Raw genomic sequence first — 22,571 nt, forward strand, 5'->3', positions numbered from 1 at the left:
CCACAGATATGCCTCATTGTCCTGAATACAACAATATAGGTATATTTAAATCCCCGTAAACACTAGTTTCTTTTGCATTAAATGATACATTTTAATGTGTTTTACATTATTTCAAATTCGAACGTTAACGGTTTGCACTAAAATGTATGTTTTAAGAAGATTTCTAATTTCTGAAGTGTTTTTTAATCCTGAAGATGAATACACTCATTGAAATGAATATTTCAATAATTTATTAAAAAATAAGTCAAGCAATTACAAAGTAAACAATTTGTAAAAATAAAGATAGTACAAAATACAGACATGTACAGCTATATTGCTTAATGTTATTCTATATAATCAAAGTGAAATCATACAAATTTCGCTATAATATTGCAATGAAAAGCATAACCATCTTAAATATCTATAATTACAAATACTTCGTAATTATTCTTTTCTGGCTCTTGTATTACTTGCATCGCAGAATAAGTAATCGCTTTAACTTCTGTTCCTTGTGGATGTTTATCCAAATCAAAAGGTTCTCCATAACATTTACATTCAATTTCGAAATTTTCTAAATCAAATTTTGTTATTTCTAAGCGCCGACAAATGAGGAAAGGTTCAGCTGAAAACAAGAACAGCAATTCATCCAGAAAATGGAATAACAATCCTTCGACATCTTCTCCTTTGGCTTCAATTTGATAGCAGGTCTCCACCGAAACATAATCTAATTCGGTCATATAACCAAACATAGCCATACCACATTGCTCAAACGCTTCTTGCAGAGTTTCACCCCAAGCATGAAGCCTAAAATAAAAATGGAAAATTATTATTATATTATTTATGTTTCCATTGATGGGAAGTTGCATTTATTTGTAAATAACGATTAAAGAGCATCTCTCCTTGGCCCGAAGTTCCCTTTGTTTACTTACTGTACATCAGCTGTATGATCCAAATCTGCTGAAAATGAATGAAATGTGGTATAGAAATAAAGCTCAAATATTTCACTCCAAAGCTACTTACATTCATATTTCACATCGGATAGGCGAAAATCTTCTTTACTAAATTCAACTTCCATTTTTGTTACTTCTTACAAACGAAACAAATAAAATTACTTTTAAAGCACCACTTTCTGTCAGCAACAATTGGAGAAATGTGTCATCCGCTGAATGTTTGTTTTGATTTTGTAAGGCATGCTTCCATACGTCATTTCTTATTTTGTTTTCTTGATGATTTTAAGGTCACATTTTCCAGTGAATGTCAATCGATGAATAATTATCGATAACAGATGAAACTTTTATCCCATTCCTCCCCTTCCTCATTCTAAACAAAAGAAAAAGAATAACAACAATAATAATAACAGTGAACATACTAAGAAGGTCCGCGCTATCAAACCACCATATAGGTAATATAGTAAGAAGGTCCGCGCTATGTAACCAATCTTTTTAATTAGCAGCCGTTAAGGATTGTAATAGAATAAAAGTAATCGTTACACTTTGAAAATAAATGTAGAACAAGAAAATGTAGCAGCAATACCCAGCTGCATGGTAGAACAAGAAAAGGTAGCAGCAATACCCAGCTGACTGAACTGGGTTGTAGTGTTAGTGTCAAATTCCATTCGACATTTTATGTATTTATTTCTATGTTCGATGTATATTAGGGATATATATTTTTGAAGAACAAATTTATTCGTCAGAAAAAAAACTATTTCCCATAAAGACGAATTCATATCATTGACATGTAACCTCCTACAGGTCCGAACGACATGCCGCACACTAAAACACCGCTTATAGAGGCGGTACAATATTTGTTAATATGTGTGGTGTTTTGTTAAACTTGAAAATAATAAAACCCTAATAAACATGTGCTTTTTTGTTTTCAAAAGCAAATGATTGAAACATCGTCTCTTTTTTCAATGAATTACCAGCGACCCGAAACATTTTTGCAAGTATTCTACTTTCTGCGAGAAATTATGCATTTAGTGGAATGATATGGAAACATTCAAATTGAAAATCTAACGAGTTTTCATTCATGTTTTCCAAAATATTCAATCAAATGTGAAAAATTATTAGTTTTTTAAATTCCAATAATTTATAGACATTTCCTTGTTTTGTTTACATTTACGTTGACACTAAGGTTTACAAACAAAAACAAATTCCTTTGTGGTTGTTGTTCGAGTTGTATTTGTTGTAGTATTAACTTTACCTTGTATTTGTTCTACCATGACCCAGCTGACTGAATTGGGCTGTAATGTTAGTGTCAAATATTTTTATACCCTACACCACTATGTGGTAAGGGGTATTATGTGTTAGTGCATTTGTATGTAACATACAAAAGGAAGCGAGATAGACCCATAGTTCCTTCTAGGGATATACATAGAATCACTTTCTGAGTCGATTTATGCATGTCCGTCCGTCCGTCCGTCCGTTCGCAACATACAGGTCGCATTTGTTGACCGATTTCGCTGAAAATTGGGGAATACCATTTTTTTAGCCGTCGGAAGATCAAGTTCGAAGATGGGCTATATCGGTCCAAGTTTTGGTATAGCCCCCATATATATTTTCGGCCGATTTCACGTATTTTCTGTAACACACACGCTATATATGTCCGATTTCGATGAAATTTGGAATGTGTGACTGAATTTGGTCTAAAAATAAATGTGCCAAATTATATCGAAATCGGTTCAGATTTGGATTTAGCTCCCATATATATGTTCGCCCGATTTCACGTATGCGATGTACCAATCACGCTATATACGTCCGATTTTAATGAAATTTGGAATGTTTGACTGAATTTGGTATAGAAATAAGTGTGCCAAATTATATAGAAATCGGTTCAGATTTGGATATAGCTCCCATATATATTTTCGGCCGATTTCACGTATTTTCTGTACCAAACACGCTATATATTTCCGATTTCGATGAAATTTGGAATGTGTGACTGAATTCAGTCTAGAAATAAATGTGCCAAATTATATCGAAATCGGTTCAGATTTGGATATAGCACCCATATATATTTTCGGCCGATTTCGCGTATTTGCTGCTCCAAACACGCTATATAAGTCGGATTTCAATGATATTTGGAATGTGTGACTGAATTCGGTCTGGAAATAAATGTGCCAAATTATATCAAAATCGGTTTAGATCTGGATATAGCTCCGATTTATATTTTACATATTCACAGTGGTGTAGGGTATCATATAGTCGGCCCCGCCCGACTTTGATCCTTTCCTTACTGGTTTATATTTATTTCTATGTTCGATGTATATTAGGGATATATATTTTTTGAAGAACAAGTTTATTCATCAGAAAAAAAAATTTCCCTTCAAGACTCCTTCATATCATTGACATGTAACCTCCTCCAGGTCCGAACGACATGCCGCACACTAAAACACCGCTTATTAGAGACGGTACTATATTTGTTAATAGATGTGGTATTTTGTTAAACTTGAAAAGAATAAAGCCCTAATAAACATGTGCTTTTTTGTCGAAAGCAAACGATTGAAACAGCTTCTCTTTTTTCAATGAACTACCAGCGATCCCAAACATTTTTGCAAAGATTCCACTTTCTTCGAGAAATCATGCATTTAGTGGAATGATATGGAAACATTCAAATTGAAAATCTAACGAGTTTTCATTCATGTTTTTCAAAATATTCAATCAAATGTGAAAAATAATAAGTTTTTTAAATTCCAATAATTTATAGACATTTCCTTATTTTGTTTACATGTAAGTTGACACTAACGTTTACAAACAACAAATTTCTATGTGGTTGTCAAGAGGAACAGTCCTCCCCTTTGTGCCTCTAATATCTAAACAAATCTATTTGAATCACTATAAGCTTGAAATGCTTTAAACTCATAAGAAGTTATGGCCAAACCAATCTAATGTGTCACGAGCAAAAATCATTTTAGGAATTGGCGGGGGAAGTAGCCCCATAGGACCAACCAACAAAAATTGATATTTCTGCCTTATTATTGAGAATTGTCAAATGTTATAGTTTACAATGTCTCTAATGATAAGGTAAGAGAGTAGTGACATGTGGAAGGTACCCCATAATGCATTAAAATAATAGATTTAATATATCAGAATCACTTTATGCGAGCACATCTATGATTTTTGGTATAGATGTTAAGGAAACAAATGTTTGTTTCAAATATGTTAGCGTTCACAAAATTGGCCGATGCGCACAAAATTTATAGCGGTTTTTATTCTCATATAAAGAAAAAAATTTAAAAATGCCTTATAGCATTCCATATCTATTCGTAAATGTTTAAATATTTACAAAATTTATTTTTATTTTCGCGGAAAATCGACAAATGAAAAAAATATTGAAGTAAATCCAAATTATCCTGCTCCAGAGTCCGTACAAAATACGTCAATATACACCTATTTCAAATAGATTCTTCAAGAACCGCGGATTGTTGCGTGTCCGGATTATTTGAAAAAAATTCAAAAAAACCCGAAATTGCGGCTTCAATATGTCAGCATCAATTTTAGGTGGATGCAGCGGGTATTTCGGAAAATCCTACACTAGTATAATGTTGCTCATGGAGCATTCTTTGACTCTTTCTTTGGGCATATATCTATAAAATGTAAGGTTAAGCCAGAAATCGGAAGGGAGCATAAAAAACTTGTTGCCTTCAACACATTTTTATCAATGGTGAACATAGGTCAACATAGGTCCATGTCTCGGTATAGCCCACATATAATGGTACCTCCTTATTATAGACATTTTGACGATTTAAGCTACATATTTCAGAACTAATTTGCCGTTTGAGGTTCCCAGAGTTCACAAAACATTTCCACCAAAAATTGTCAACATAGTCCATATTTTGGTATAGCCCTCATATAACAGTACTTCCCGAATTTCGGCATTTTGAGGATTTTATCTACCTTTTTTGACAGAAGTACATGATCCAAATAGAAGGTCATCCAATAAGACAAGCTGATACCTCCATTCCTGTCAAAATACATTGTCTTAGTTTGAAATTGAACAAAAAAAAATAGTTACCCATAGCAAAATTATCCAAACAAATTTTGGCTATTTTAACCAAATGCTTAAATTCTTTTGAAATATCGCGAATAAAAAATTTGTCTGCAATTATCTTTGTGTTTTGTGGTGTTTATTGTTGTGTGATATAAAATAAACCAAAAATAAAAAATTAATTTTTAAAAATAACAAAGTCAAAACGAAATAATTTTTATTCGCAGCAACAACAACTTTTGACAGCAAATGAAGATGCAGAGTTGTATTTTTGGTGAATTTGCCGATTGGATAACCTGGGGGAGTTTGCCATTCTCCTACTAGGCGCGTCTTCCCGGGTGGCGGATGGGAGTCGGAGCCGTCCTTGGGCAACCAAAGCCGGACCCGACCCCGCACATCGTGGAGACCCTGGGGGTCTTCGGACCCCTCGTGGACCAAAAATTGGATCGGGGTAGTTCCCTTAAATAAATTAACTAAAATGGGTAGAAAGAACAGGAGAAATAAAGTTACGGTGCAGGGAGTTAATAACCCAGTACCGGAGGCAAGCGTTGGTGTGACCACAAGCCATGTGTCGTCGAAATCAAGTGATTGTGATCCGGCTGTGTTAGGTGTGGATGCCTTGGCACCTACAGCTGTACCTGTTACAAGTGCATCAATTCCAACCCCCAGAATAGATGACGACCCGGCAATTCAAGCGGAACATGATTTAGCCAAGGCTGGTGAAACCCAGTCTACGGCAGACAGGACCGCAGTTGTGGGCGTGGACGAACTTCACGGGACCCTCAGAACTATACATGACAGTTTAGAGAGGCAAAGTAGGGAACTCCTCGACCAGCTGGATAGGCTTATACCGGATGAGCATTGTGAGGACACACTCCCGGAGGAATTGTTACACAATCTGACCCTGACTGACGATGAGCTGGACACCACGGTGATCCCGGCAAAGTTTACACAGAAAGTTTGCTGTGACTCTAACAAAGGGAGTGCGAACCCTGATACCCAACCGGATGCAAGTCTGATTCCGACTGGTCCTGTGTCGGCACTTGCCGACAATAGGCTTCAAAGGCAGACTGCATCGGATACAAAGCACTACAAACGTGCTGTATCCTATCTCCGCAAGTTCGTAGGGAGAGATGCGAACTTGCATTCGGCGAGGGAGGTCCACCTCATCAGGGGTAAGCTGAATTTCATAAGGAAGTTCGAAAGAACTTACCCGCGTGAATTTCATCGCGAGCTCCAGGTGGAAAGGATCTTCCTTCCGGATAAAGTAGTGGAGCCGGCTAAGCCTACTGCCTCTGGCAAATGTGCTGCGCCGAAACCTATTCAGAAGCTTAACCCGAACCCACAGCTAAGGAAACATCGTCTTCTGGAGAAACGAACAATGCCCCGCAGAATAAATCTGTGAAGCGCGTTCGTTCCTCCGAGGGTCCACAGCCCTCACCAAAGAAGACGATGACTTCTCAGCTGGTTGAACCATCAACCTCATATGCGGCGGCTGTTGAGCGTACTACCAAGGGGAAGCAACAGAGTACAGAGAAGGCATCCACCTCCTCTGGAAAAGTTAACCCCAAGGCGCACGGTCAAGGACGCAAGAAGCCATACAGCAGACCGGTTGCAGTGGCAGATGATAAAGACCTTCATTTGGCAATCATCGACAGAGCTGACCCAAATGGTAGAATCAGCGACAGTCACTGGTTGCTTTTTGCGACAGTCACTTGGTTGCTTGTCTGCCATAGTTTCTGGACCGGAAGATCAGGAAGACCGACAATTTGGCAGCGCCTTCTTGCGAAAGGGTGTCAAAGTTATTAACTGTCTGAACAAGAAGTCACGAGATTTTCTTGTTCGGACAGTTGAGGGCTTTGGCGCTCTGTGGGAAGGAGCTGATCTTGCGGCGGTCTCCCTATCCGATATTCCGTCCAGGAAGATTCTTTCAGCATGGATTCCCCCTCCTACTGTGGATAAGGAGCTCCTGCTGAAAATGCTGAGATTGCAAAACCCCAACCTCACTACATCGAGCTGGACTGTAATAAGTCTAGCACCTTGTAACGAGGATGGTGGTTTGGTTGCAAGAGTGGCGGTTGACCCCCCTGGGGAGTTATATCTTAGAGAACGTGAGGGAAAACTGAATTTCGGTTCAGGATGGGTTCGGTTTTGACTGAGTCCACCCACGAAACTCAGTAAGGGTAGGAAAGCGGCAAAGGCTGCGCATCTTGCAGATTAATCTGCATCATTGCAAAGCCGCCGCCGCTGAACTACTCTTGTCACTCACGACCTCTGAAGTGAACATTGTCTTAGTCCAGAAGCCTTATATCTATAAGAATAAGGTTTCTGGACTAAGCAATGCCAATTTCGACATCTTCGCCGCGTCCGAGGGGGACAAGGTGAGGACTTGTATAGTAGGTAAAAAGAGCTTAAATCTAATCTTTCTATCTAATTACAGCAACGGTGACATGTGACGGTTAGGCTGGAGCTGGTACGGGGATGGCCACGATGGTGTCATCAGTATACATGCCTTTTGAGGCCCCAGACCCACCAAACCTGGATGTCCGACGGTTGCTCGGTGATATGATGGGTACCTGCAACGTGATCCTGGGATGCGATGCAAACGCTCACCATTTCCAATGGGGCAGCAAGGACACCAACAAAAGGGTGAGTCTATATTCGATTTCATTTTATCATATAATTTTCGAATATGTAACAGGGGTAATGATCCAACCTCTCTAATCTAGATGACTCCGTCCTAAGGAATTGGAGGGTATCTAAAGAATGTTCCTTCTCGGCTACCGAGACTCTTAACCTCTTGGCAGAGACCCACTTTCCAAGCTGTAAGGATGCGGACACTGTCAATAATGACTGTGACGACCTCCAAATTCAAGAGCCTATGGATTCGGATCTCATTGATAAGGTGGTTAACAGAAATAAGATTAAATGGGCTGTCAACACTTTCAAGCCATATAAGTCACCTGGACTGGATGGTATAACGCCGGCGATGCTTCAATTTGCACCGCCACGTTTATATCAAATCCTGGAGGAGATCTATAGGGCGTGTTTGACTCTCTCATATGTACCGGGTCTGTGGAGAGAGGTAAAGGTTACTTACATTCCCAAAGCGGGAAAAACTAGTCACTCTGCACCAAAGGACTACAGACCCATCAGTTTATCATCCTTTCTGCTTAAGACTCTCGAAAGACTTATCGATCTGGAGGTAAGGAGCCATGTAGACACCGCCTCTATAAGCAACTCACAACACGCATATATTAAAGGCAAATCTGTGGAGTCTGCCTTGCATGAGGTGGTTGGCTTCATTGAGAGGAATATGGAAAACTCAAACTTTACCTTGGCTGCGTTTCTGGACATAGAAGGAGCTTTTAACAACGTCCAAATTGAGTCCATAAGACTCTCACTTAAAAAAGTTAACACACCTGAACCTCTAACTTGCTGGATAAATAATATGCTAGAAAGCAGAATTATAAACTCCAGCATTGGGGAGACAAAAATTAGGAAAACAGTAACTAGAGGCACCCCCCAAGGAGGGGTGCTCTCACCGTTACTGTGGCTACTTGTTATAAACAATATTTTGACTGATCTGGACAAACAAGGTATAAAAGTTGTTGCCTATGCGGACGACGTTGTGCTACTGATTTCCGGCAAGTTTCCGTCAACCATTTCGGAGCTTATGCAAGGATGATTATCGACGCTGTAGCGCTGGGCTAAGGCAAATGGCCTTGGAGTAAACCCAACCAAGACAGAACTGGTAATGTTCACGAGAAAGCGTAAACTCGGCGTATTTGTACCACCAACACTGGATGGAGTGCAGCTTCAGCTCTCGCCCGAGGCAAAGTACCTTGGTACAATCCTGGACTGTCAATTGCGATGGAACAGGAATGCTGAGGAAAGGGCGAAGAGAGGGTTGATTGCACTTTATTCATGTAAGAATTCTATTGGGAAAAGTTGGGGTCTAAACCCATCGATTATACACTGGTTGTATAACACCGTGGTTAGACCCATCTTATCCTATGGTTCTCTTGTTTGGTGGCACTCATTGCGCCAAAAATCGACATCCGGTAGGCTTGACAAAGGTACAAAGAGCTGCTCCTGGAGCCACCAGGAGCACACCACAGGCTGCTCTGAACGCAATGCTGAACTTAAAACCACTGAATCTCAGCATTAAGCGTCAGGCAGCTCGCAGTGTCCTACGGCTGCATGAACAGGATCTCTGGCGCGGTTGTACCTATGGGCATGGACGTATCCTGAACGAATCAGGCATGTGAACAAACGCGGAAAACTGAGCGACTATATATCACCAGTCCTGAGATTTTATGATATAGACGTCGTTATACCTAGTAGAGACGACTGGAACCGCAGTAACCCCCCTCTGGACGGTCTGGCTTTTTATACAGATGGTTCCAAGATGGAGGAAGGTACCGGGGCTGGCGTCTACTGTGAAAGGCTATCTCTTGAGTACACCTACAGGCTAGACAGCAACTGTAGTGTCTTCCAGGCTGAAATCTTCGCGATTTGGAAGTCAGCGGAATTGATAAAAAGTTTGGATGCAGAAATCTTTGAACCGTTGACTATCTTTGTGGATAGTCAAGCGGCTCTTAAGCCATCAAATCCTGCAACATCAAATCCGATGCCGTCCTTAAGTGTAGATCAGCCTAACGGCTTCCGGCTATGTGTAGATCAGCGTAACGGCTTCCGGCTATGATGGGTACGAGGACACCGCGACTATATGGGTAATGAAAGATCAGACGAATTAGCTAGACGAGGATCGCAGTCTACAGATCTATCTATCGCTGACTCTATCAAACCACCCATTTGTCATTTCTTTCAAAAAATTGAATTGTGGCATAATGAACCTAGGTGCATTGTGGCAAGATCCATATGGCCGTCTCTGTCAGTTAAAAGAACGAACTCTCTGTTGAACCTGAGTAAAGCTGAAGTTAGAGTAACGACGGGAGTCATTACTGGACACTGCTATTCAGGGCACATACCATCAAATTCGATGAGGATGTTACTGACTACTGCAGACTCTGTGAGGACGAGGAGAAGTTAGAGACGATCGAGCACATCCTGTGTCGTTGTCCAGCCTTGGCTCGTAGACGGCATAGGTTAGTAGGTAGTAGTAGTGAACACTTTCCACCGTGTCTAACTTTCTACTCAACTGTGGAACCTGCTGTGATCTACAACATCATCAAAAATCTGAAGTGGCTGGGACAGCGCAACCTGAACGCGTAAATTATTTCAACTATTCTGCCTACCATTAAAAATAAATCTTTTTTCCTCCTCTAAAACTATTCCTCCCCTCTTACACTTTCTTGTAATTTATTCGTTCTTTACTTTTCTAACAACTTCCTCTTTTTATTTCTTCCCCCTATCCTCTCTTTTCCATCTTCTCTTTTCTTGCAGCTTTTTTCCTACTGGATGATCACAATGGACCGGAAGGTCTCCGAGTGACGCAGTCACAAGTTAGTGGCTGCACATCCCCTAACCTAACCTAGTACCGCTACTAAAACCAGACAAGAACGACAGCAAATCAAAACATCCGATTTCGCTTTTCGTCGGTGTCATACAGGTGGTTCTTACGGTTTTCCGGCATGCTCTTTCAGAATTTTTGTTCGGCTTTCTCCTATCTGCTCTAGTTTCCGAGATATCCACGCCTCGACGCAAAAGCATACATTTTTACTGTTGTGAAATTAATATTTTAAAAAATTACAAGTTTAAAAACACAATCCAAAAATTAGAAATTTAATTTTTGATTTAAAAGCTTCTAATTTATTGAGGCAAAGATGGAATTTTTTCAATTTGTTCCATATGGGGGTGCCAAAAACTTTGCGGATATGGAATAAATCGTCACAAATTATATTTTTAAAAAATTCTGTATAACTTTTATATTCCAATATATATACATATATACATATATATTCTTCTATATTTTTGCAGATATATTCTATATATTATTATTAATAATTCAAGTCAAAAATATAAATATTTTCTTAAAATGCGATTATCTCAAAACGGGAAAATGGCGTATGGAACACTTAAGCATGACACCTACGTTTTGTTGTCTATAGTTTCATTTAAAATAAGAAGAGAGTGTGAATAGTCATATGCTCAAAGGCTTCTCTCTCCTTCCGCCATAAAATTGATCTTGAACACAGTTGTAGTTTATTTTATTCCCTCGTATAAGTAAAATATTAAAATAAAATAAAAAAGTTGTATACATTTGTAGGACTTTTCAATACAAATCGCCATCTCATATCAACAATAAAAACCAAACATAAATTATGCTAATAAAAAAAAAAACAAAACTAAAAATAACAGTCGTTTCTTTTGAAATAGGCAACAATAGTGACTTGAGCAAGAAGATCATTGTCATCTCGAAAAAATATAAATAACAACAACCATCAATTGGTTAACTAATATACTGATGTAAAGGAAAATATCTAAATGATTCGTTGAAAATATCTGTAAATGCGGTGCTGACCAATTCATTGATCATTGGTTTTATGAACGGCAAACCCAAAGGCCAAGCGCTGTTTAAAACATTGTCAACAAGGCGTGCACGGCCTGGAGCCAAAACATCTCCAACATGCATTCTCATTCCACCGATGCGATCCACTTCCACGTGGATTTTTAAAAGGGAACCGGAACCGCCTAAACGTCTTACGCTGGTTGTTTGACTATAGAGGAGAAAGAAAATCGAATTTGTATTGAAATGAGTTATTAGTGAAAAAAAGAAATCTACTCACCTGTAATCATATAATGTCATATTCCAAAATCCACTTCTCTTAATGGGGGTGCCAAAAACTTTGCCCGAAAATTCATACCAACCATTTAGGCTTTTCTCGGGGAAATATTGTGAATAAATGATGCGATTTTGTTCAAAGTCCGAATGGAATTTCGTAACTTCCGATTGGGTCCAACCATATTCTGAAACATTGCGTAAAATCAATTTAAACCCCAAACCATTTTGGTCTCCCCTTCGTAATTCAACAAACGAGGCATGATGTGGATCGAAGGGTTTGATATTGTAATGGGGAACACCTAATTAAAAAGAGAACAAATATTAATAAAAAAGAACAATAATCTTGTGAGAACTTCTACTTACCTGTTGGAAAGTAAGCTCTGAAATCATTGAAAACATCTTTCATACAAAAATCAAAATCTTCACTCTGTAAATGGCATTTGCCCAAAAGTCTTCTCATCTCTTCATGTATTGAGGGTTGTTCAATGGCATTTGTGCTGGTAATGCCAAAAATTACGATTATCGCTGTAACGTAGGCCAGGGCCATTGTCGCTTTGTTACTTTGTTTAATTTTGGAGATTGTCATTGTTTTTAATGACTTTTCGTCGTATTGTCGTTTGCTGTCTTACTGCCTGCCCTTTAGTTTTCCAGAAGCTATAAACTCAATTCTAAATAGATAGACAAGATTGGTGTAAGTACTTTATTTTAATGGATGTTTAACAAGTAGATAACAATTATATAAGTTATATTGTGGCATAGCTTCCTGTTTGAAGACCAATGTTTGAAAAATAAGATGGTGAAGATAATTTTGTTCCTAAAACGGAAATATTTCCGGATTGTAAAAAACTAGACAATTATATTGTGATTTTTGGTTCACCATAAGCTGTAGTGGAATTCTGTAACTCATTTTTTGAGTTACCGACAAAAATCGGTAAAACTAAAACGCAAAATTATGAATCAAAATTATCAATAAAAGTTGACAACAGTGTTGCTATCGGTAGGACTTAGCGACAACTTTCTTTTGGTTCTTAACTTAACGAAAAATGTCGTTAATTCTCGAAATTATAAGCATTTCAATTTTACAGACATTTGTCGGTAACTCAAAGATTGTGCTAGAGAATCGCACTACTGAGCTATTGGATTCAAAGAATCTCGTTCGTTCGTCTTTTGCCAGAAACGACATAAGCAAGAAATCCATGCTGCTTATGTTCTGCGTGTGGAAACTGTTCTGTTTATCCGCATGTCCGTTTGGTGCCTTGGGGGTTTAATTGTAATGCAATTCTTGATGCAGGTAAAGTTCGAAGGTGGGCTCGATTTTCTCACGTTTTGGTATAGCCCCCATATAAATATTTTCGGTATTTTTAGGGGATTCCCTTTATTCATAGGCCCAAATTGGCCTGTAATTTAACATTTGAGGTTCCAAGTTGTCCATGTCTCGATATAGCCCCCATATAATGGTACCTCCGGATTATCGGTATTTTGACGATTTTAGCTATATTTTGGACCGAACTAATTTGACGTTTGAGGTTCCCAGAGGCCATAAGACAATACTTACTTACTTAGCTGACCCATTACACCGTGCACCGCCATGTGGGATGTATTCATACGCTTCTTTAGCGGGTTCATCATCGCTCATTCTTATGATATGACCTAGCCAACGCAATCGTTGCATTTCGATAACGTTTAACTATATTCATGTCTTTGTATACCTGATATAGCTCGTGGTTCATTCGACGCCGAAGAAGAATTTTCCTCTCAAACACACCAAGCACTGCCTTATCTGCTTGCGCAAGTACCCATGCCATACATTAGTAGCCATACGTTAGTAGTATCAGCGTTTTGTATAGTGTTATTTTTGTTTGACGAGATGTGGCTTTGTTTTTAAATTGCTTACTTAAACCATAGTAGCATCTGTTGGCCAATACAATTCTTCTTCTTATTTCACAACTGATGTTGTTTGTTGTGTTTATGGCAGTGCCGAGGTAGACGAAGTCTTTAACTACCTCAAAATTATAGGTACCAACTTCCACAGTTGGTCCGAGCTCTATGGACGCTTTGCGCGTCGACACCATCAATTTGGTCTTTTCGCCGTTTACCGCCAGACCCACTTTCGCAGATTCTGCTTCGACCTTCCTAAAGGTATCAGTTACTTCCTTTACTGATCGTCCCATGATGTCTATGTCATCAGCATAAGCAAGTAACATGTGGCTATTGGTGTAAATTGTGCCATTTCTTTTGACATTTGCATTTCCAGCAAAATGTTGAATAGGTCACACGAAAGGCGGTCTCCTTGTCTGAAACCTCTTTTGGTACTGAATTGTTCGGAGAGGTTCTTTCCAATTTTAACTGAGGACCTAGTATCAGTTAGAGTCATCTTACAAAGCCGGATGAGCTTTGGGGGGATACCAAATTCAGACATTGCATGGAATACCTTTGATCGGAGGGGACTGTCGAATTCTTCTTTAGAATCGACAAAAAGGTGATATGTGTCGATCTGCATCTCTTGAGTCTTCTCCAGGATTTGCCGCAGGGTAAATATCTGGTCAATGGTGGACTTGCCAGGTCTAAAGCCACATTGGTATGGTCCAATTATTTCGTTGACCTTTGGCTTTAGTCGTTCGCACAATATCCCTGACACTATCTTATAGGCAATAGGGAGAAGACTTATGCCCCTATAGTTGGAGCATACAGTCTTATCTCCTTTCTTGTGGACGGGACACAGGATGCTCAGGTTCCAATCGTCGGGTACGCGTTCTTCTTGCCAGATGGTGCTAACTAGCTGATGCATACACCTTATCAGCGCGTCGCCTCCGGTTTTAAACAGCTCGGCTGGTAAGCCATCGGCACCTGCTGCTTTATTATTCTTCAGCCGGTTGATTGCTGTTTTTACCTCATCTTGGCCGGGCGGTATACATTCTATACCATCTTCTGGGATTGGATCTGCAGTATCATCGTCTTCGAGAAATGTTCCTTCCATATCCTGAGCACGCTATCTGTATCTGTTACCAGATTACCTTGCTGCTCTACAGAAGGATATGCCTGTACCAAAGCCATCTGTTTGATGTTTCACTCTTTGGTAGAATTTTCGGACTTCATTATGGCTCCTGTACATCTCGATTGTTTCACACTCCCGCTTTTCCATTTCTCTCTTTTTCTTACGGAAAAGATGTTTCTCTTCTCTCCTTTTCTCCCGATATCTCTCTCGTGCGCTACGCGTTGCTACTGATTGTAAAGTAGCTCTATATGCCGCATTTTTCTCTTCGGTAGCAGCACGACACTCCTGGTCATACCATGAATTCCTTTGTGGAGTCTCTGGTATCCAAGTATGGATTTTGCGGCTGTTTGCATGGAGTGGGCAATATTTTGCCATTGTGTTGTTATGTTATCGGGACAAGGAGTGCTCTCATTAAGCAATTGGGCTAGTTGAGTGGAATATGCTGTGGCTATCTGTTGTATTTGCAGCCTATCGATCCAACTTCCGCGTTGTGTCTGTTCGTGCTTTATTTGCAACGTTTAGATGGGAACGTACCTTTGCTGCAACAAGATAGTGGTCCGAACCAATGTTTGCGCCTTGGAACGATCGTACATCCACCACGCTCGATGAATGTCTTCCATCTATTACAACATGATCAATTTGATTACTTGTTCTTTGATCTGGAGACAGCCTGGTGCCTTTATGAATGTCGAGATGATTAAATCTGGTACTGCTAACTACCATGTTTTTACAGCTGCATAGTCTCAGCCATATACCATTGTCAGATGTTTCACTGTGGAGACTGAAATTCCCGGCTGTTGGGCCAAAGATATTCTCCTTTCCAATTTTGTCATTAAAATCGCCTAGAATGATTTTAATGTCATGGGCAGGGCAACGGTCAAATGTTTCTTCTAAGCGCTCGTAAAATATATCATTGGTCTGTTCGTCCTTTTCTTCAGTGGGAGCATGAGCGCAAATAAAGCTGATGTTGAAGAATTTTGCTTTTATTCGAATTGCAGCAAGCCTTTTATTCACTGGGGTGAAGCTGGATACCAGATGTTTTAGTTTCCGACTAACAACAAATCCGCAACCAAACTCATGCTTTACGTCATGGCAGCTGTAATACAGTATGGTAGAGATTCGCAGATCATGGTCCTTAAAACGTTTGTGGGGTTCGTCAACTTTAGAGGGGTTTGTTTTTCTTTTCTTTCGTTTTTTCATAGTAGGCTGATTTTTCTAGGGGAGGGTTACTAACCCGACACCCAAACCCAAGTTTTTAACGTTCTTATGGGTGAACGCGCGGCACATGTTAGCTCACTACCTTTAACGGGTGTTAAAGGCAGTTTCCCAGGTGACACCACGGGGAGGTCAGTGACCACCTGAGATGAAAAAGGGGCCAAGATAAATCCTGGGCTTTGCCATGTTAAAACCGGTCAGGGCCGTTCCTTGGTATCTTCCATCCCCTACGTCACCCAGTCATAAAACATTGCCACCAAAAATTGTCAACATAGGTTCATGGTTTTGGTATAGCCTCCATGTAACGGTACCTCCCAATTATGGTTTTTTATCAATAGTAACTACTGTTTGGCCGAACACCTGTTATTTGACATTTGAGGTTCCCAGAACTCAATCACAAAACACAAAACTTATCCACCAATAATTGTCAACATAAGTCCATGTTTTGGTATAACGGTCAACAAAGTCCATGTTTTGGTATAGCCCCCATATAACGTTACATCCCGATTTTCAGTATTTTGAGGATTTTAGCTACAATTTTTAATCGAACTAGCTGTTATTTGAATTTAGGGTTCTTAGGGGCCACAACACTTGTTCACCAAAAATTGTCAACATAGGCCCATGTCAAGGTATGGCCCTCATATAACAGTACATCTCGATTTTCGGTATTTTGAGGATTTTAGATAATTTGACACTTGAGGTTCCTAGGGGACACAAAACTTCTTCACCAAAAAGTATCAACATAGGCTCATGTACATGCAATTTGACGTTTGAGAATTTTAACTACTTTTTTACTAATTCCCGATTTTCGTTATTTTTAGGAATTTAGCTTCTAAATTTAACCAAACTTGTCGTAATTTGAGGTTTCTAGCGGTCACAACACCTCTCCACTGAAATTTGCCAATATAAGTCCATGTTTTGGTGTATATAACGGCACCTCCCGATTTTATGTTTTTTTAGAATTTTAACTATTTGTTAACAGAAAAACTTCTCCACCAAAAACTGTCAATTGTCAGGAGTTTAGCTACATGTGTTGACTGAACTACCTGTAACTTAACGTTTGAAATTCCCAGTGGTCACAAAATTTCTCCACCAAAATTTGTCAACATAGGTCCACACTTTGATATAGACCCCATATAAAGATGGCTCCAGATTAAAGACATTTTTTTGATGCATTTTCTGACATTTTGGTTTCCGTGGTCACGAAATATCTCCATTTAAAATTGGACAGGAAGGAAAATTAACTAATATGTATTTCATCGTGTAGGTTATAAAAAGTTCGACCCGGCCGAACTTAACGGTTTTTTACTTCTTTTTTCTTTTCCTTTAACTTCTGAAAGTTAAGTATGGAATAACAATTCGATATTTATCAAATACTATAATAAATATGTAAACAAATAAAACCAACAAAGTTATTCTTAATGAAATTGCATTTAGGACTTTTCGAATTGGTTCATATGTTGATGAAAAGATCCAATGTTTGACGGATTACACTTAACCATTCATGGAATTGATTTTAATGCTAAAGAAAGGATCGGATTTTTCACGAACTCTTTTTATCTCAATGGCGAAGAAAAGATCGTATCGTTCATCACTTGATTGGAATCAAGGCAAACGATACACTGAAATCATGGCATCACGTGGAACCACTTCCATAAAATTTCGCTGGGTATTTGATATTGGCAGCTCAAGGGTATAATTTTTACTCCTGATTCCACTACGTTTATTTTGTTAGATGTGACATATACTTTCTTTCAGTTTGCAATTCGGGTACATGGTACTCGAAATTGGAATGACTGAAAGACTATTATCGTCGAGTTTGGAAATCCATAATATAATCCAGCTTATAAGACAAATGTTCAGATAGCAGACACATACGAACAACATATGCACGGCTAATTTCAGCTTTATTTCATACAAAAATTCAAATTTAAGCATAATACCTAAAATAGAAGTGTTTTTCTATTGACGAATTTACTGTCATATAATGTTGACTGAGGGATTTCCAACAAAAAGAAAAATAAATAAAATTATTATTTGTAGGATTGACTGACCATTGTCAGCTTCAATACTTATTGATTTCAATATTTAAATTTTGTTAAGCGCCATTCAATTCAAGGTCATACATGGTTCAATTGTATTTAATACAATATAATTGTGTTTATTTTGATTCTGCAGTTTGCCTTTTTTACAACAGAAACAAAAGACTTAAGACACAAGCACTTGTGAGTTCACCAAATACAAAAAAAAAGCATATTGTAGCAATACAAGGCTGCAAACATGACATACAACTACATGAAATTACGATAAGTTTGTTTGGTTTTGAAGTTTACTCCCCAAAATTTATTTATTTTTGTAATTTTTGGTGAATATTTTTCATTATGTTCAAACTTGTTTTCTTTTTTTGACTGAAATAAAGTTCACCAACAAAGTTTTAAAAATTTTCGTGCAATATGGGCAAGAGCAGCAGTTATGGTCACTTTTTTGGTTGCATCACTGATATTGAAATTATTCCAGTTCTTTTAGACTCGTAGTCTCTCAAATTCCAATAACATATTCAAACATCTTTTGAGGTATTTTTGGTTGATTTTATGAAAATTTTGTATATTTATTGATGTGCACTATATTCCACTATACATACATACTTATGTATATATGTATGCCATACACCTGTAGATTGTTCAAGTCTTGGTTGCAATCGCACAAAACTATGACCGTGTTAAATTGCCTTAATTTTCTTTAAAATTATTAATTGTACTTTTTTAGCTTTTGAAATCTCGAAATAAACCACACTTTATTGTTTTCAGGAATCCATCCACCACAACACAATGGTATTGCACTCCGCCTTAAGTAATAAACGCACACGCCAATCGCTGCTGCATTTAACACATGTTACGACATGACGAAAGACAAGACATTTTGCACACCAAAATTTCCACAATTGTTGCAATGAGTTGCAAAATTGTTGTTATTTATAACATTTGTTATTTTATTTATTAACTTTTAAAATATAAATCATGCGTTTAATTTTTAATTTATTTCCATATTTTTTTATTTGGATGTTCTTCAATAACATTTCTAAAATTGTAAGTGGATTTACATTTAAGAAATACTGATTTCTGCACGCAAACCCGCCAGCTCAACTACTCGCTTTGAAGTACTGCCAAAAACTATTCCACAATGTGGTGGCTAAGTTCAGTCGATGCGCTCCTTGTGAGTAACCAAAAAACAAAAACAGAGAATGTAAACAAAACTTGTACCACAGACATAAAATGAGTTTTAGCAATAGCTGGAAAAATCTCCAACCTCCAACTCTTAACAGTGGTTATGGTTTATTAAACGGCATTATTTGGTTATGAGCTAAATATGGCTTGTTGTGGTAGTACAATAATAATTTTTTTTATAACAAGTAAAAAAGCTTTAAGTTCGGCCGGGCCGAACTTTTATACCCTCCACCATGAACTAATTTATTTTCACAATTTTATGTGGAGACTTTTTGAGCCTAATTTGAACTAATTCGGTCAGGTAAAATTGGCCACCCAAAAAATGTTTAAGCCCCTTATATATAACCTTGGGGTGCGTAGGAGATGGAAGATACCAAGGAAAGGTCCTGACCGGCTTTAACATGGCAAAGCACAGGATTTATCTTGGTCCCTCTTTCATCTCAAGTGGACACTGACCTCCCCGTGGTGTCATCTTGGGAACTGCCTTTAACACCCGTTAAAGGTAGTGAGCTAACATGTGCCGCGCGGTCACCCATAAGAACGTTAAAAACTTGGGTTTGGGCGTCGGGTTAGTAACCCACCCCTAGAAAAAACAGCCTACTATGAAAAAACGAAAGAAAAGAAAAAAATACCCCTCTAAAGTTGACGAACCCCACAAACGTTTTAAGGACCATGATCTGCGAATCTCTACCACACTGTATTACAGCTGCCATGACGTAAAGCATGAGTTTGGTTGCGGATTTGTTGTTAGTCGGAAACTAAAACATCTGGTATCCAGCTTCACCCCAGTGAATAAAAGGCTTGCTGCAATTCGAATAAAAGCAAAATTCTTCAACATCAGCTTTATTTGCGCTCATGCTCTCACTGAAGAAAAGGACGAACAGACCAATGATATATTTTACGAGCGCTTAGAAGAAACATATGACCGTTGTCCTGCCCATGACATTAAAATTATTCTAGTCGATTTTAATGCCAAAATTGGAAAGGAGAATATCTTTGGCCCAACAGTCGGGAAATTCAGTCTCCACAGTGAAACATCTGACAATGGTATGAGGCTGATAGACTTTGCAGCTGCAAAAAACATGGTAGTTAGCAGTACCAGATTTAATCATCTCGACATTCATAAAGACACCAGGCTGTCTCCAGATCAAAGAACAAGTAATCAAATTGATCATGTTGTGATAGATGGAAGACATTCATCGAGCGTGTTGGATGTACGATCGTTCCGAGTCGCAAACATTGGTTCGGACCACTATCTTGTTGCAGCAAAGGTACGTTCCCATCTAAACGTTGCAAATAAAGCACGAACAGACACAACGCGGAAGTTGGACATCGATAGGCTGCAAATGCAACAGATAGCCACAGCATATTCCACTCAACTAGCCCAATTGCTTAATGAGAGCACTCCTTGTCCCGATAACATAACAACACAATGGCAACAGATACAGATAGCGTGCTCAGGATATGTATCATAACAGATACAGATAGTGTGCTAAGGATATGGAAAGAGCATTTTTCCAAACTGTTGGTATCCAATAGTAGCGAAGTCGACGAAGATACCACAGATCCAATCCCAGAAGATGGTATTGAATGTATACCACCCGACCAAGATGAGGTAAAGACAGCAATAAACCGGCTGAAGAATAATAAGGCAGCAGGAACTGATGGCCTACCAGCCGAGCTGTTTAAAACCGGAGGCGACACGCTGATAAGGTGTATGCATCAGCTAGTAAGCTCCATCTGGCAGGAAGAAGGCGTACCCGACGATTGGAACCTGAGCATCCTGTGTCCCGTCCATAAGAAAGCAGATAAGACTTTATGCTCCAACTATAGGGGCATAAGTCTTCTCCCTATCGCCTACAAGATAGTGTCAGGGATATTGTGCGAACGACTAAAGTCCATGGTCAACGAAATAATTGGACCATACCAATGCGGCTTTAGACCTGGCAAGTCCACCACTGACCAGATATTTACCCTGCGGCAAATCCTGGAGAAGACCCAAGAGATGCAGATCGACACCTACCACCTTTTTGTCGATTATAAAGCATCCTTCGACAGCCCGCTGCGTTCAAAGATATTCCAAGCAATGTCTGAATTTGGTATCCTCGCAAAGCTCATTCGGCTTTGTAAAATGACTCTAACTGACACAAGATATTCAGTTAAAATAGGAAATGACCTCTCCGAAAAGTTTTGTACCAAAAGAGGTTTCAGGCAAGGAGACAGCCTTTCGTGTGATCTTTTCAACATCCTGCTAGAAAACGTTATACGAGAGGCAAATGTCAAAAGAAGTGGCACAATCTACACCAAAAGCCAAATGTTACTTGCTTATGCTGATGATAAAGACATCATGGGACGATCAGTAAAAGAAGTAACCGACACCTTTATGAAGGTCGAAGGAGAATCTGCTAAAGTTTGTCTGGCGGTAAACGGCGAGAAGACCAAGCTGATGGTGTCGACGCGCAATGCGTCCATTGAGATCGGACCAACTGTTGAAGTTGGTTTCTATAATTTTTAGGTAGTAAAAGACTTCGTATACCTCGGCACCGCCGTAAACACAACAAACGACATCAGACATAAAAAGAAGAATTGTATTGGCCAATACAATTACAATCCATCAGCACGGGTAGTATCAGTGTTTTGTAAGCGTTATTTTTGTTTGAGTTGTGGCTTTGTTTTTAAAGTCCGAAGCCTGGGTACTTGCGCAAGCAGATAAGGCAGTGCTTGGCGTGTTTGAGAGAAAAATTCTCCGAAAAATCTACGGACCGATCTGCGTTGACGGTGAATATCGACGTCGTATGAACCATGAGCTGTATCTGCTATACAACGATATCAATATAGTTAAACGTATCGATATGCAGCGATTGCGTTGGCTAGGCCATATAATAAGGTGTACAAATTCGAGCCACATGGCTGTGCACGCAGAATTGGCAGGCCAAAGAATAGATGGCGCAAACAAGTGGATGAAGAGATGACAAGGCGCGGTATTCCAAAAAGCGAAGCACGAAACAGGGAGAATTGGAGATCTTTTCTTAGTTCGGTCTATGGAACAAATGTTCTGTAATGGGCCAGCTAAGTAAGTATTATATAACATTGACCAAAAGCAATGGGATCAAAATATTTAGCGCTATACTTCGCTTTTAGATAAAGCTTTAAAATTTGATAAAGACCTTTGGATTACACGCAGAGTTACTGGTACAAAAAATGGGTTATGTCGGTCCACTTTTTGGTATAGGCCCCATATAAGGTTATATCCCGAATATTTTTTTGCGTTTTACCCATATTTTCCAACTAATTTCACCAAGTGTTGGCATTTTGAGTTCTTTGTAAATAGAAACCATCTATGCAAAAAGTTATGAATATAGGTTCACTTTTTGGTATAGCCCTCATGTATATGTAGGAATAGGTGGTATTGACCAGAAGATTTTTG

General features: G+C 38.9%; 2 protein-coding genes across 3 annotated transcripts; both read right to left on the minus strand.

Annotated features, from left to right (window-relative positions):
* Positions 1-213: 213 nt before the first annotated feature.
* On the minus strand, positions 214-1,176 carry Archease (protein archease). 2 transcript variants are annotated; one of them, XM_073989050.1, is made up of 3 exons: positions 1,000-1,176; positions 909-933; positions 214-783 (listed from the first exon to the last, which is right to left on the minus strand). In XM_073989050.1, exons 1-3 carry the CDS (start codon positions 1,052-1,054, stop codon positions 393-395), a joined length of 471 nt encoding a protein of 156 aa, XP_073845151.1. In that variant the 5' UTR covers positions 1,055-1,176; the 3' UTR covers positions 214-392. The 2 variants fall into 2 exon arrangements, with proteins under 2 accessions (XP_073845151.1, XP_073845142.1); XM_073989041.1 differs by having other exon boundaries at positions 909-936; positions 1,000-1,173.
* A 10,181-nt stretch (positions 1,177-11,357) lies between these two features.
* Positions 11,358-19,092, minus strand: Jhbp16 (Juvenile hormone binding protein 16). The gene is made up of 4 exons (XM_073963740.1): positions 19,021-19,092; positions 12,074-12,378; positions 11,715-12,009; positions 11,358-11,645 (listed from the first exon to the last, which is right to left on the minus strand). The coding sequence occupies exons 2-4, from the start codon at positions 12,294-12,296 to the stop codon at positions 11,378-11,380; spliced, it is 786 nt and encodes a 261-aa protein (XP_073819841.1). The 5' UTR covers positions 12,297-12,378; positions 19,021-19,092; the 3' UTR covers positions 11,358-11,377.
* Between the last annotated feature and the right edge of the window lie 3,479 nt (positions 19,093-22,571).

Source organism: Musca autumnalis, unplaced genomic scaffold (genome assembly GCF_047663935.1).
Source record: "Musca autumnalis isolate F117 unplaced genomic scaffold, ASM4766393v1 scaffold_1, whole genome shotgun sequence".
NCBI classification, from domain to species: Eukaryota; Metazoa; Arthropoda; class Insecta; order Diptera; family Muscidae; genus Musca; species Musca autumnalis.